We start from the raw sequence: 15,569 nt of genomic DNA, 5'->3' as shown, positions 1-15,569 counted from the left end.
CCCCTTTAGTTTGCTAATTTTATAAATGTATTTGTACTAAATTTTTAACACTAACATTTTAAAGTGATCCCATAGCCTTTTGTATAACAGTAGGACTGGTGGGGAACTCTTTACTGAAATCCAGAACAGTCCACAGCATATCACTTAGAAGAAATATATTTACTACCATTTACTCTCCATCCTTGCTCTTGGTCTAATAAAAACATTACCACTCCCTGCAGCCTTGCCATGGCTTCTTTCTTAATGGCCTTTCAGAGATATATGAAACTGTTAAATGGTGAGATATCTCTAGAACTACTAAAAATCAGCTGAGAAAATAGTTATCTAAAGAAGTGTATAAACTGTGAAAATAATGAAGGTGTTTTTATTGCTTTTCATTGTTCTGATATTTAAAAAAAATCTTTTGAGATGTTTTAATTGCATTATACTCTATATTGAAGGTATGATCTGATGAAATTTACTAGGTGGCATTCTATGGCCACATATTTTTATAACCAATCCGCGACAAAGAAAAATATATTAGAAGTGTAAATACCAAACATACTTCAGAAAGCATCTTCCTTTTCATATAATTCACTGGCCTGATTCTTCCTTCATTCATATTTACGACAACATAAACATTTGTATTGATTCACTCCTGGATTAAGACAAATCCACTGTTTTAAAATGGCAAAAATATTCTAGATGCCACATGTGAGAAGAAAACGAGATTTTTCTGGAGGATCAGCAGCAAAGAGTGAAAGTTTATTTTGTTATTCTCTTTGCTGCTTACCCATACGGGCTTTTAATCTCCCTGCAGTAGCTGTTGCCTTCTCCTCAGCAAATAAGGGGTGTAGATGGTAATCTTTACTTTAGACTGAATCTACCTAAAAAGATTTCCCAAGAAAGAGGCATTGCCACAAGTTTTTCCATCTAAACACAGCTGCAGAAGGTCAGTATTCTCAGTCCTGTTGTGGTCTGCAGAGCGTCCTGATTAATGCTGCATGCATTGATATATTAACATTCTCTGCACCAACACTGCGAAGTAGTTGACTTGCATGTCTGTACTGTTACAAAAGCTCACAATGCCATGGCCAAATTTAGCATGTATTTTTTAAATAATATGACTGCTTGCATTTTAAATATCTAATTATCAATATGGTTTTTACTTCACTGGATATGTGACCAAAAGTGTTTTAAGAGGTAGCTTTGCAGTTTGAAGTTAAGTGGGTTTGAATAGCAATGTATGCACGCAAACCAATGTGACATTTAAAACTTTCATACAGAGCTTGCTAAATCTCTGCTGCTCCAAAGTATCTTTTGAGTTTGATTTCTGACATTTGAACACTCTACTAAGCGTTGAGAATCTGAAGCCTTTGCACCATCGGTCAGGAGAGTTGACATTTGTATGCAGAAGGAAATAAATAGTAAATGGCTTTTTCCAGTTACATCAACACCTGGGTTCTTGTGTCAGGAAGCCGAAGTCCTACCAGACCTCCACACACTAGAACAGTAGAAGCAAGGAGAATAGGGATTGCTTTGGTGATACCAACAAGGGAACCAAATATTAAATTTCCAAGTACAGCTGCTGCTTTGCATAGTGCATTCAAAAAGCCAAAGCCTGTTGCCCTAGAAGAGAAAACAGAAGAAAGTTAAAAAATGGGCGAAAGAGTGAAGCCATTGAGACAAATCCTCAGTGGGAATAAATCAGTATAACCCTGGTATCTTAAACAGAATTTATGCCAACAAGGATTCTGTGCTTGTCTGTATAATGCGAAATCAAAGCTCAGCTGCTACAGCATTTTATTAAGGCAAATTCATTCTGCTGCCTCAGGGACTAAAATCTGAAATAAATGAATAGGTAAGTTTACACCTCTACAGTAGAACAAAGGACTTGCAAATGGAAATTCAGTAACTCTTAAGATGCTGGATGTGAGGTAGGAGGTGTAAAGTCATTCTCAAAAGAGAGCTACTTGGTGATTTGGGCAAGAAGCCATAAGAATAAAAGGATGATCATCTTGGGGCACTGAATAGAAATGTGTTTCTTATGGGGGATATGCGTGTTCAACCAGTGCTTTTTCAAAAGGCTAACGAGACCTCCAATAATAATGAATGTTTGTCTCTTAGACGTGAAGAGAATAGGCATAAAAAAATCTGCTTTGTGCAGAAGAGGTATCTGAGAAACTTTGGAGAAAAAGCAAAGGAAATAGACTGGTAACAGAATGTATGACACAGGCAAGTCGGAGGGGCTTTTGCATTGTAGTGGTGTGATTTTAGTAGTCTGGATTAAGTACTTCAGATGTTTGGTAGCCCATGAATAGATGTATTATGCAAACTGCCATCATTTTAATAAATTGTGTTTTGACATGACTGTATGATTCATAGTTGCAGGAATGACCTTGTCCTACAAAAAGTGTCCTAACAAAAATATCTGTATGATAGTAGAATGTTTAACATTTCTCAAATCTCTTAGAAGTGAAAGAAAGAAGGACTATGCAGAGCTCACACTGTGCTCGATGGAATAAAATAATAAGAATCAAGAGGATAGATGTTCTTTTCAGAACAAAATGCTTCTTTCTTGTTAATATTAAGAACTGCCATTAGAAGGAAAAAGCCCCCAGTCTAAATGGCAGGGATTAACAGAAATGCTAATGGTCTGAGTGACTAAAAAGAGCTGTAGTTATTGTACTGAGGGAATGGAAGGGAATGCTGTGAGGGAAAGGAAGAAGTCCTGTGCTCAGATGTAGCCTGAATTTCTAGGAAGTAAGTCTGAGAAACTTCTACTGGAGCTCCTAAAGAGCAGCCCAGAGAATCAACTTAAAGTAAGCAGACTTGGTCCCAGGTGAAAGCAATGATATATACTCTCAATGTTCTTTACAGAACTATTTTTATATTTTGAAAACAGCAAACCATGGTATGAAGGGAGAAGAGATCCTCTGCCTCAAGAAACTGATGGACTTGGCCACAGTCCAGAGTGTCACTGGTTCATCTCCCTTGCGCTTCTGCAAATCTGTATCTCAGTAGAGTTGATCGGTCAGGCCCCTTGGTGTCCTACATCCAAGCCTTACACTAGAGGAGAGGTAAAAGCTTCTGTCTAGTATAGTTGACCACAATATAGTTTTTTTCAGTACTGTCCATTCCCTGACTGTATCTGACATGCTGTGCTTCAGAATTAGACCAGTCCTGGTATATTTGAGGACCCTGCACCAAAAGAATGATGAAAATAGGACTAGATCCTTCTGGTATATTTCTAAATCACTCTCATTTACTCTAAGAAGCAGAACTCTAGTTAACCCACAGAGTCAACTCCAGATTCTGAACAAGATTCAGAAATGTGGTAATTTGAAGTAATGGTACTTTTACTGTCAAATTCTTAAATCAGTTAAAAGAATGTTTGCAGAACAGAATGAAGACATGGAACAGACTAATTAGCATACCTTCAAAAAGGGTTCTTTTTCTGTTAATATTAAATATTCATTTGTCCATGGTTGCAAACCAAAGTCAAAGTCCTTGCCTAAAACGTTATGGAACTAAAACCAGAAGAGTTGATACTTACAGTTCCAGTGTCAGCTCTGTGTATTATATGCCTTTTCTGACCCCAGGACAAGACACAAGTTAGTCTTTTTTTGCTGGGTGATTATAATCATAATATATTTATTATCACTTTGGCAATATGACAGCACTCTTTAAAATACCTGAGATTTAGCAAAGTAATTATTATTTTGTCTGAAGTAATCATAAATCCTCTTTGTGTAGAACATGGCACTCATCCAGATATTGCATGATGATAAGTATCAGCAACATCTAAGGAAGGAGAGACAGGTCATTCTGATGGCAGAGCAGAAACTTCCCAGAAAAAAGGTGAAAAAAACGAGCAGAAGAGACCCAGATATGCCTTCTGAATGTTCAAAGCCCTTACTTGCTTGGTTTTTTCTAAATTTGATTAAACCTGCAGTACTTTTACATAGTACGTACTGCCAAGAAAAGCTAAACATGCACATCCTGGAGATAACCATCTTGAAAGCAACATGCTCTCCGACAGTGCAGACGAGTGAGGGCTGCCAGAGAGCACACTGCTGAGAGCAGCAGATGAGGAAACTTTGGAAGTCTTGCTTGTGAAGCTTTCTGACAGACAAACATTTGCAGGACCTCCTTGAAAATGCCCTCCTCAGAGGAGGAATGAGACAGTTAAAACTTGCCCATTTTAAGGACGACTTATGGAGGAATCAGTCCAAAGGAAGAGTGGGAGATGCATGCTGAAGGAAGCAGTGAAGAGCCACCCTACTAGAGTAATCTTTCACAGTCTATGAGAAGAAGTTCAAATCTCTACCACAGAAACGTCTCTACTACAAGGGCCGATAAAGCCCAGAATATCTGGAGGAAGCTGACCCAGGATGGGGAGAAACTCCTGAGAGGGAAGGAGCTCCAGACTGATACATCTTCTAGAGTGAATGAGAGTGGGGGTAGGAAGGAGGAGCATGAAGATAAAAGATGGTGGTAAAATAGACTTTATCTCAAACAGGTAGGAAGAGGTTAAAGACAACAGACCCAGCCTGGAAAACAGAGTTTATGTCATAGAATAATAACAGGTTTCAGTGATTTTGAACAAGTCAGAGGAAGAAGGAGAGGAAGAGTGAGAACTGTTCTAATTTCAGCCTCCTTTACACACAGAAAGTATTTCTAAAGTTACGGTTGTGATCAGTGTCTGTACATGTAAATATGATTCTTCGGCTGTCAGTGCTTATGTAAAACCAAATTTGCCCCCAAATAACAGTAACAGGAAAAAACCCCAGTGTTCACATAGAGAAAATAGACACTTAGTCATCAACAGCCTCAATATATTCAAAGAGATACCAGAACTCCCCAAAGAATACATAGATCTAGCTAAAGAAAATTTGGATAGATAGAGGCAGGAAATCTTTGGAAAGGCAATAGCACAAAACATATGGGGATGCTTTACTTATATTCAGTGTTGTTTTATACTGCCTTATAAACGTAAGCTGTTTCACAGATGCTATTTGCTTGTATCAACTAGTTATAACTAGGGGCATGAATATAATTTTCTGAGCAATTTGGACCATTTCTTTTCATGTGCTGTGGTCTGCAGATAGCACATTCAGTGCTGCCACTGTGCTTTAGATCTAGTATAGGTTATATACCAAAGATTATCTTATTAAGGTTTAACACAATTTTGTAATACAATATCTCTTATATCTGAGCAAAATTAAGGTAATTTGTTGGCACTGAAAAAACAGTTCTGCTTTGTAAAATGGACTTATTAAATTTTTCTAATTGTAAGGGGTCATTATTACTCTAATCCCATTAATGTTATCAAATCATGAACAAAGAAGAGTAAGACAAAGTAAGCCCATTTTTATTGCCCTTGGCTGTCCTGATAATACAAAATTAACAACCCAGCAGAAGTTCAATCTTTTAATCTTTAAGCAGTTTTCAGGCATGTCCTTTTGCCTAAAATATGCACATCACTGGCAGGAATAGTAAAATTTTTACAGGCTTAAGTAAAATATTGTTGAGACCTGTACCTGAAAAGCATTGTCACTGTTCAACTGTCTGCCTTCATATCCTTCAATTTTAATACTGTGTTTCAATGTGAATTTGTTGTGTACTAATAGCCAGAACAAAGACATTAAGCAAACTGTTGAGCTTGAGGGATAACAAATTCAAACTTGTTCATTTTTAAACATCTTACTTAGAACAGATTTGTGATTCAAATCAACTAAAATCTGTATTAATTCGTGCCTTTATAATTAATTCTACTGAATCCAGGGGGGTAAAAATAGCCAGGCAATAAATATGCTGCAATTCACATACATGTACTAGCATAGCCTTCTGTTGCAGCACTAGTACAGTCTCTGCTACACTGTTTCAGGAAAGTGCTAAAGTGTATGGAAAGTCTGCAAATGATCAAAGATATGTGATGTGTCACGTCAGCATCATGAATGAATTAAGTGAAAAAATCCAAAGGCATAAGGCCATTACAATATCCAACAATTTCCGTCATGTTGATTAGTTACTGGGCGAAGCATTGGCACAAAAATGTCTTTTTGACTCCATGAGCAATCCTTATTACTGGTCAAGGGAGTTCAATGGCAAGAATCCCTTGCCCAGCTAGAGAATGTCATTAAATCCTTCAGGCACATCAGTAAGATAATCCTGGTAAATCAATTTAGGATTGCCTTAAAAAAAAAAAAAGTTACAGATGCAGTATTGTTACGAGAAAAATGTGGAAGTCTTACAAAATGTCAGGTCCGAGACAAAGCTGTACATTAGGGAAAAGGAATTTTCCCCGATGTATTTTACTTCTGTTGCTGGGAAAGCGACGACAAAGAAAAACGCTTAGCTTCCTTTCACTCAAGCCCCACATAAAAATGGCAAGAGTCCAAACAGTTAAACATAGAGGGATTATCTAAGCCTTTAGATTAAAAGAGCTTGTTTCCTGGTTGCCACATATGTTCCTTCTTAGACCTGGTGCTTGTATTCCTACATAAAATACTTCAGGCCCACTTTTCCATTGCTGATAGTCAGTGTACCTGAAAACTTCATTGTCCTGCAGTGTAGTGCTACTGAAGGTGTAGCACAGATATTTAATAAATTTCTTGCCAGAGCTAGTGCTGAGCCTATATAGCAAGTTACAAAAAACCTCTGAATATCACTTTTGTGGGTGTTGATAATATGCAAAGTGTATTAAAATGGAGTTTCTGAATGTGCTATGGACGATTTTCTAATGTCCAGACATTTTAAGATCTTTTAAAAAATGACTACAAAGGTGCATATCATAGCCTGGCCAATTATAGCACTCAGTGTGCAAGTAAAACTGTGGAATTTGCCTTCCTGCCTTGGACTACTGCCCAAGGCATTGCATAGGTTCAGCGCGTCATGCCTTAAAAACATTAACATGAAATTTCAGCAAAATGCAGTTGAACCACATCCACAGGATGGCAGTAGAAAATAGCTGTGAGGAAGTCTACTGTAAGTCAATGACTGCTGTTATGAGACAAAAGAATAGAAAACTTCTCTTCTGACAGCCACAACAATACAAAGTTGGACTTAAGATATCCTGTGAATAATGTTTATTACCCTGGGGATAGATTCTTAGGGCTCAAGAAAAAGAGAAAAAGATAAATATAATGAACTGAAGATAGGTGGCTTACTTCTTAATTATGACCAAATCCTTATGAACTTATTTCAGAGGTATTAAAAAAAGGCAAAACAGGATGACTTCATTTTATAGCACACCTTGAATTCTAAATACTCCTGGCCAAGACTCAAACCCAGATGTCTGGCAGCTGGTAAAACTGATGAATTGTTGGTTATCTGATGCAATCTGACCTTGATTTACTCTGCAGGAGATGACCTATTTCTATTCCACTTTCTGTTTAGGTTTGGTTTATTTGTGGTATCCACTCCTTGAGGAGACTCTTGGCTTATAAAGTTGGTGCTTCCCAAGTTAGTTCACAAGATATTTATCATTTATGTAAAAGTAATGATTGCATTTGAAAGTCATAACAATTTCCTAAATGTTAACTTCTTCAGAGAATTTTAACTCTCTACCATTCATATTTATATTACAGGCAGAGCTAGGAAACTGTGCAATGTTATTGCAAGCCCCTTGGGCACACACATTACAACACAAGCCATAATTACCTCATCACACAATATTTTTTTCCGCATCACTCTGCCAATGCACAGAACAAAGAGAGCTTGAGGGTAAAACATAAATGTAGTGAAGAAAACTTTGTTTCCCTCATCTGTTGCAAAAGTTGGAAGGTGCGCTTTGAATAAGGTTGGGGACTGCAAGATAAGAAAGCAGTCTTATGGTTAATGTAGTTGAGTGCTGTCAGGAGAAAGGATACAATCCCTACCTCTGTCACAGAATTCATATATGATGGGAGCAAGTCACTTGGAGCTAACTAAATGGTCATTAACTATGCATTTCACATTTTCTGGGTGATCAGCTTAGCACCTTCAGGTTTGTGTTGTTGAAGTGCTAAGCTCTTATAGATGCAGTGGAAGTTACACTTTCAGCCCATTCCCTCTTCTAAAATGCTCAGTGGCTGGGATTGTTGGTACCACACATGCCAGTGTACAGTTTTCCTCCCCTGATAGACAATACTAAAGTTGCTTTTAATGTATCTTTTTCCTCTGTCTCTCAATTTCTACATCATCTCCTTTCAAAGCAGTGTTTGAAAAATACAGAACGTTTATGATAGACTAGGAAAGCCCTCTAGGAGCACTGAAAATTTTTTGCAAGACATTTAATAACTCTCCTTCAGAGCAGAGCTTCCAAGGCTATGGAATAGTTTGGTTCGGCCTTCAAGAAGGTCACAACTGACGAAAGACTTTTCAGAACCTGCTGACTAGTCCAGAATAGCACAGGCCATCAAGAAGATAAGACAAAAGACAAGAGAAAAGATGAGACAAACAATGAGTTGATACAACTTGTTTACATTGTGGAGTTGGGTTAATTTACTTGCTTATTGGAAATCGGTTAGTTTATAGCTAGTTGTCATGAGTGTCCTTTAAAATTTGTGTATTGAAAAGTAAAAAAAAAAAAAAAAGAATGATTATTCATTACCACCATGTGTGTCATCTGGAAGACAGAAACCTACCTATGACTAGCATTAGTAACATATCACCACCTTTAATACAACTTTGTCATCTACCTGAGAACCATTTGAAATCTATACAGCCTCTAACATCTCTTATGTCAGCGTTGTGCAAATCAGTTGAGATTTTATAAAGAACATGCAGGCAAAATCTATGCTAAAATGGCATAAAATTTGAAAGTACTCCTTAAGAATATAGGACAAACTACTTAATTACCTCAAATCCAGGCATTATTAAATTAAAACGTAAATGGGTAGATGAATGTGAATGCATAGAGAATCCAAATCTGTTAAGATTTTGAAGCAACATTAACTCTGTCCTGGGGGCAGCTGATGAAGAGGAAACTGAAATGTGTGCCGTATATCATATACACCACACATTTCCAAATTGCTCACCACACCCCTACCTGGCAAAAAGCCAGTATGATCCCTAAATAACCTGGAGTACCATTTATGAAACACCTTTTGCATTACGCTGCAAAGCCCCAGAGGTTTGCAACTGGCTGGTCTCCAAGAGGAGTTGTGCAGGAGGAAAAGGAGGGGCTGTCCAGCCTGGTCTGTTGTGCATGGTAGCATGAACTGGCCTCCTTCCACGCACTTTGCTTCCAGCCCAGGCTTCAGCTGTACTTTGCTGCTGGTTGTGGTCATTTTACTGATTGGGAATAAGAAAAAAGTATGTATTGGAATAGTAAAATAGTGACAGAATGAGCAAAGTTGTTGTGCCTAGACTGTGTTTTGAGGGGAAACTGGAAGCCAGTTTCAGGACTGGATTCACTCTGGATGCAGCTTTGTAGTGAAAGAGGTCATTATCTTAATTATGAAGGACCTCATATACAAAAACAGATCAGGCAGCTTCATTTACCATATATGCCTGGAAAGGCTGTTCAGCCCTACAGTTACTTGCAGAAGCTGGAAATTCCTGGCAAACTGTGGCAAGTCATGCCAGGCTAAGAAGATCAGAGGAGTCTTATTAGAAAGAAAGACCCATCAGAGGTGGGCAACGGTGGCTGCTAAACTGTAGCTGGTCTGGAAAAAAGAAATATCAGAGAAAAAATTCTGGGAAGCAAGTTATTTGAGTTTCTGCAAGTATTAATTTTCAAATAGTTCTATGAAACATAAAGAAACTTCGCCTCTGTCTAAAAAAACCCGCAAGTCTAGGAAGTGACTTCTAGAATTGTTTTTTTTGTTATAAGCCAGCTGACAAAAACTGGCAGTGATGGTTCCACCACTTTTGGAACTTTTGGAAAAAAATTTCATCTACAGTATGTATCAGCAGTGTCTTTCCTGGCACAGGTAGAGTTGGCCTATCAGTCTTTTTATATTGGTAATACAAAGTGGCAAGTTTTCTATCTCAGTTATTGCAAAAAAACCAACAACTCAGCTGCAAGTAAATTTCTGAGGTGGAATTCCAGACAGCTATTATTGCACACACAAGCTTTTTAAAAAAGAAAAATGGGGAAAAATTTGCTACAATCCAAAAGCTAGCAGAAACTATTGAAAACATGTATTGAAAACAAATACAGATGGCCTAGAATAGTTATCAGTTACATTCTTTTTGTCATTCCTAGTAATGATGCTTATTTTTTCTTCCATTAACATCAATGGCTTTTCCAACTATTTTTCTTTACTTCATTTTAGGAAAATATTTGTGGCTGCTACATTCAGGAATACCAAAAAAGATAGCTATTTCTAAAAGATATTTATTAGAAATATATCATGGCATTTGGCCAGAAGAGCAATTTCCTGAGGTGTAATAAAAACACTAGCACTTAATATTAAAGCTGAGTGGTTTGGATTCATAAGTAGCCTAGTACACTTATTCAATACAACCACAAGAGTGGACATCAATTTCTTGTGTGGAGTGCATATTTTTAAAATGTCAATGAAAAGAAAACACAGAAGCCTCTCCTGATGGACAATACTGAAGCGAGTTGCCCCTCTGTTCAAAAACTTAGACTTGCCAGCAAGGCTTCATGCATTTATAAACTGGAAATATTTTTCACTATATCTGAAACTTCTAGTGAATGACAGAGTAAATAGCACTGTGACAGGAGAAAGGACACACTGTCCCTTGGCAGGAATCTGGGCAATTTTACATAAAATATGTTTAAGGAGGGGAGGGGGAAGAAATATCCTAGTCTAGTCAAGAAAAAGCAGCTTTTACATTTTTACCCTCAACATACAACAGTGTATGACTCAACTGTTCTTCCTTCAGTACATTAAGTGACATAAGATCAGCATTAAAAAGTACCATGTATCTGAAAAAACCCCCCCACCATGTCATCTAGCAGCAATGCTTGCAGGACATGAAAATTGTCCTGAGCTTTCCTGCTAGAGCCCTGAAAAGTCAGGAAAAGTATCCAAGTCATTTTTGTATCTGCTTAATGCTGACTATGTACACTCCTAGTGACCCTGCATACAAATTCGTAGCAAACTGCTTAACAGCTCAGCACGGTTCAAGCCCACAATCTCTTCCAGAAGATGCTGTTCAGCTCCAGACAGTGATTTTTATTATCATCCCCACCATTTCACAGCCAACAGACAAATGCAGCTATATTGCTGTTTTGGACCAACTACTGCCTTCATAGCCGGTTGTGCTAGGGGAAACTCAGAAATACTCCATTACTGTTTTCAGAAATACTACTCATTAGCGGCGTTTTAAATGACAGCAGCAGTTAGACCTTCTTTTTTTCATATGAAACTATTTTTGTGGTATTTTCCTGATTGGGTGATATCTGATGAGAAATAGATACTAAATAGCTCAAAAAAATCTCTTTTTACCCTTGCTTTTGATAAGACAAACTATTTGTTTGGTTGGAATCACTCAAAACATCACTACCTCTGTAAAGCTCATATGTAACCATTTCTATTCACTGTTTGTGCTGTTACATAGAGATAGTGTCAGTGAGGTTAGGGGAGGTGTACCTGCACATACCTTCTGTCTGTAGGATACAGCTCCACAGTAATGACGTCTAGAGAGTTCCACGCTGAGATGGTGAGGCCGTTGTAGAGGCACAACATACCTATCATCATGGATTCACTGGTCCCAAACCACAGGAAAAAACAGCTGATGCCAGAGAGAACCATGGAACCACCTAGGTACAAGACAGATGAAACCAACATGAAGTGGAGCTGTATTTAAAGAATGATCTTTGTCTGTTTTGTCTAATGTTTCTATATACACAGTGTAGCTAAATAACAGACCTATATATTTGAGTTAAAAACTAAAGAGACTTCCTCTGCTGGTAAGACCAGTCAGGCAGACAAATGTTGTAAGGGGCTCATAGAAAAAAAACATAACTCCTCAAGTATTAGGATATATCATAAAATATTAAGCTGGAACCCCCTCTGAATTTTCAAAGCAAGCTGCCTGGGGAAAACTACCCCCATTCTTCCTTGTTCATCATCTTCTGCAATTACATGAAACTCGTTCATATATTATAGCAATAAAAACACTGAGTGGGAATTGCATTTATATAGAGATACTCTCCTAGAAAATGAACACAATGAACTACCACATAGTTATTTAAGTAAATTGAAAACATATTTGTCATTGCAGATAATCCACAGGAGACATCTTTCAACTGTGTTACTTTGCAACATAGATAACAGGCAAAGGACTGCTGACTCTTCCATGGAGCTGCTTCACTAGGTCAGGGTCAACCATGCACATCTTGCTTTCTTTTCAGCTGGAGCAAAGATGAGCCAATGGTCAGCACTTTCCAAAATCTCGTCCCAAATCCCTAAATTATGGTCTTGTAATATCAGTGTGGGAGATCAATGACTGATAATGTGGCATAGCAGAACTGGTTACAGAACCCTTTGTTCCTAGAGTTTCTAAATTGGAGGCTTTTTAAAAGGGCACGCACAAATGAAGCATCTGCAGAAGGAATGTTTTGCATCTCTCTGAACCAAATTCTTTAAAAAGAGGACATGTTACTTTATCAGGAGATCTTTAGGTTTTGATGTTGTTCCCTGTCTTAAAGTGAAGCCCCCACCTAACATCGTTAACCGTCCAATTCTATCCATCAGGAGAGCGGACACAATATTCCCTGGTAACACTGCCAATGTTCCCAGGAAATTAACAAAGTAAATCCAGTAGGCACTGTAGTCGTCATCAAAAGAAATCTGACATCCTGTCCTGATGTGGAAAAATGTGCAGTTTATCAATTCGCTGTCAACAAATTTATATTGCTCGAGATCTGTGGAAAGAAGAAAATGAAATATTTCAACTAACAGCCAACTCCATGTGCAGGTTTTGATTAAAAACATTTCAATTTAGGCAAATTTAATGACAACTCAGAGCTTTCACTGCTTTGTAAAATGGAACTAGTTATTGCTTTTAATTTTGATACCTTTTTATCTTAAAGAAAAATATGCAAAGCTTATGAAAAAGAGCAATCAAGGCCTGGAATTAGGCAAGTTATATTACTGTATTTCAGCTCTGCTTGGACTGTATCTGGTTAAGGCCTTGCAGCAGCAGCTGGTCTTGCATAAAAACCACTAGGTATCTGCAAGTTTCTATCACTTGGTCTTGCTTGGTATCAGACCTTCTGTTTCCACACCAGACAGCCGTTCAGATGAGACGGCCAATCGTGTTTGGTTTGGTTTGACTTCCTTTGAAGTGAAATGTTCCTACAGAATTCAGATTAAACTAATTTTCATTTCTGAGAAGGCCTCGTGGTCTTCAGCTCAAACATGGATGAGTTACTTCATGCAACAGTTCAGACTGTTCTTCTTCCAATACCATTTTGCAGATCTCTCCCTATACTTCCACTTTCTTTCTGTTCCTCCTGTCAGTCTTAAACCTGGAATCAAGAATACCTTCCTTCCACACAAAGAAAGCTGGGTGTTGCTTGCTCTGAGACCTAACTCTATTACTATTATGATTGTTGGAGTTACAGGAAAGCAGTAAGAAGTGCCCCATCTTTCCAACAAGCTTAGTTGGCCATGTTCTACTTTCAGTTATGTTTTATTAAACTGAAGAAAAAAATTCCTCTGTTTAAACATATTATATATGTTTAAATACATATATGCTATATGCATTCCTATTTTTGTTACAATACTTAGGAGAGTGGGAATAATTATAGATTAGGCAGTTTGAATCCTGAACTAAGATTTCCATGCCACAACAAGCACAATGAACAAAGTATTTCACCAGTCCCATTTACACTAAATAAAAATACACTAGGAAAAGCTACCAGTAAAGCAGTAAATATATTTTATCCTCTCCAGACCAAATCTCTTTAGAGATGATTAAAATCAAAGAGATGTGTATTATCTGAGTCAGTATTAGGCCTGTGGTATCTAGTCCAGGTGTCATCCTTTCACTTTTCTATTATAATATTACAAAGGCCTGTTGCTTTTTACAGCTTTTTGTTCCCTACAAGAGGAATTCTTGTATGCCATATTAGAAGCCTAGAAATTATAAACATAAAATGAGTACATGCAGCTGAACAATGGATGTTCAGGTTTTTTTCCTTGTAATACCTGTGTTGTAGAAGGTGGTATTGATGAAAGTACAGTTCCTGAAGTATGTGTTCAGTGAAGTAATGTCTTCAAACACACAGTTCTTAAAAAGTGAATCTTCAAAGGTTACTGATTTAAACTTCATCATAATAAACCTGCCCAATACAAATAATTTCTGTCAGTCTACCTTCACAGGTTAGAAAGAGCAACAGCTCAAGCTGATGCAGCTATACAGGTCTAAAAAATCTCAACTCCACTAACAATGATTCCTTAAAGGTATTCTGGAGGTGTAATTAATGATTAGCTGATTATAAAATACATAATACTATCATTCAGGAAAAACATTAATAAGACAAATAGCTCCACATAGCTGCCGGCCACAACTGGTAATACAATTTCTTTGATAATATTTCTGTTATTACTTGTCCTTAATCATCAACTGAAACCAATGTCATGACATTCATGGAATAGCCTTGTAAAATCACTACTATTTGTAATTTGACATTATAGTTAGAAACTGGGACATCATGATCCAGAAACTCAGCCTCTTGGAACAAACAAGCACCTGCTAGTATCAACAAGCTGGAAAGAAAGAATTGTTTAAAGAACCTTTATTTCTGCAGATGAACACACTGGGCACCACGTCAGGCTCAAATGCAAAACATACTGGTCCAAGTGCTAAAAAAACAGTTTTGCAAAATGGTTTAACTCGAACACAACCATTACATTGCCAGTTATATAGCTACATGTCTAACCGGAAGTATGTGTTTGTTACTCCAGTGTCTGTGGATGCAATTGTAATTATATACAGGTATAAACAAATTGTCAGTAGCTTTTCTTACTTCTGAACATCCTCCTTCCTAATGACTGTCATTTAACTCCTAGGTCTTTGATTATGACTGTCAATCAAGTCATTCATAGAAAAAGTCAATGATGAAGTGTATTACTAGCAGTAACTTCCTACCTCAATGTTACAAGACTGAAACAATGCTGTAAGCCTTTTTTTAGTATAATTCTACAAAATAACATAATTATGCTAACCAAAAAAAAGACAGATGTAGAAATGCACCATTATTTTTGTGATCTCTTTCATTTCACATGAAGGCATGGAAAAAGCTACAACTGGAAAAGGGCAGTTCTTCTGGCAGACTTCACCCAAACTGGCAACAGTTTGAAAAGAATGCTTTAATGGTTATATGGCAGTAAGAATTGTTAAAACAGCAAAGCATTCGGAACACAGACCTGGCTCTGATCTAATTAAACCTGATGTGACTAGCTAAGTATTTTTCTTATTACAAGACTAATAGTAGGAATAGGAACACACAAAATATGCCACCTACAAAATAATAGGAATTAAACTCTCTCGCCAATAAAGTTGTTGGAATCACATCTTTATGGGAAAGAAGAGCAAAAGCTAATTGTGTTTATCACAGGAAAAGACTTACTAGCTGATGAATTCTCTTTGTGTATTGGTCAGAAGTATAGTGTTTTCAG

At 37.4% G+C, this 15,569-nt stretch overlaps 1 protein-coding gene across 1 annotated transcript in view; it reads right to left on the bottom strand.

Annotated features, from left to right (window-relative positions):
• Positions 1-1,424: 1,424 nt before the first annotated feature.
• The window catches only part of SV2C (synaptic vesicle glycoprotein 2C), an 84,596-nt gene continuing 70,451 nt past the window's right edge, over positions 1,425-15,569 (bottom strand). The window contains exons 9-12 of the mRNA XM_010582837.1: positions 14,097-14,230; positions 12,605-12,808; positions 11,542-11,701; positions 1,425-1,608 (exon numbers count right to left, since the gene is read on the bottom strand). Coding sequence (XP_010581139.1) covers positions 1,425-1,608; positions 11,542-11,701; positions 12,605-12,808; positions 14,097-14,230 — 682 coding nt within the window. The remainder of the gene's footprint in view (positions 1,609-11,541; positions 11,702-12,604; positions 12,809-14,096; positions 14,231-15,569) is intronic.

The sequence above is a fragment of the Haliaeetus leucocephalus genome, unplaced genomic scaffold (assembly GCF_000737465.1).
Source record: "Haliaeetus leucocephalus isolate CR32 unplaced genomic scaffold, Haliaeetus_leucocephalus-4.0 Scaffold849, whole genome shotgun sequence".
Lineage (NCBI taxonomy): Eukaryota > Metazoa > Chordata > Aves > Accipitriformes > Accipitridae > Haliaeetus > Haliaeetus leucocephalus.
Note: the sequence above shows the minus strand (reverse complement) of the source record. Positions and strands in the feature narration are given on the sequence as shown.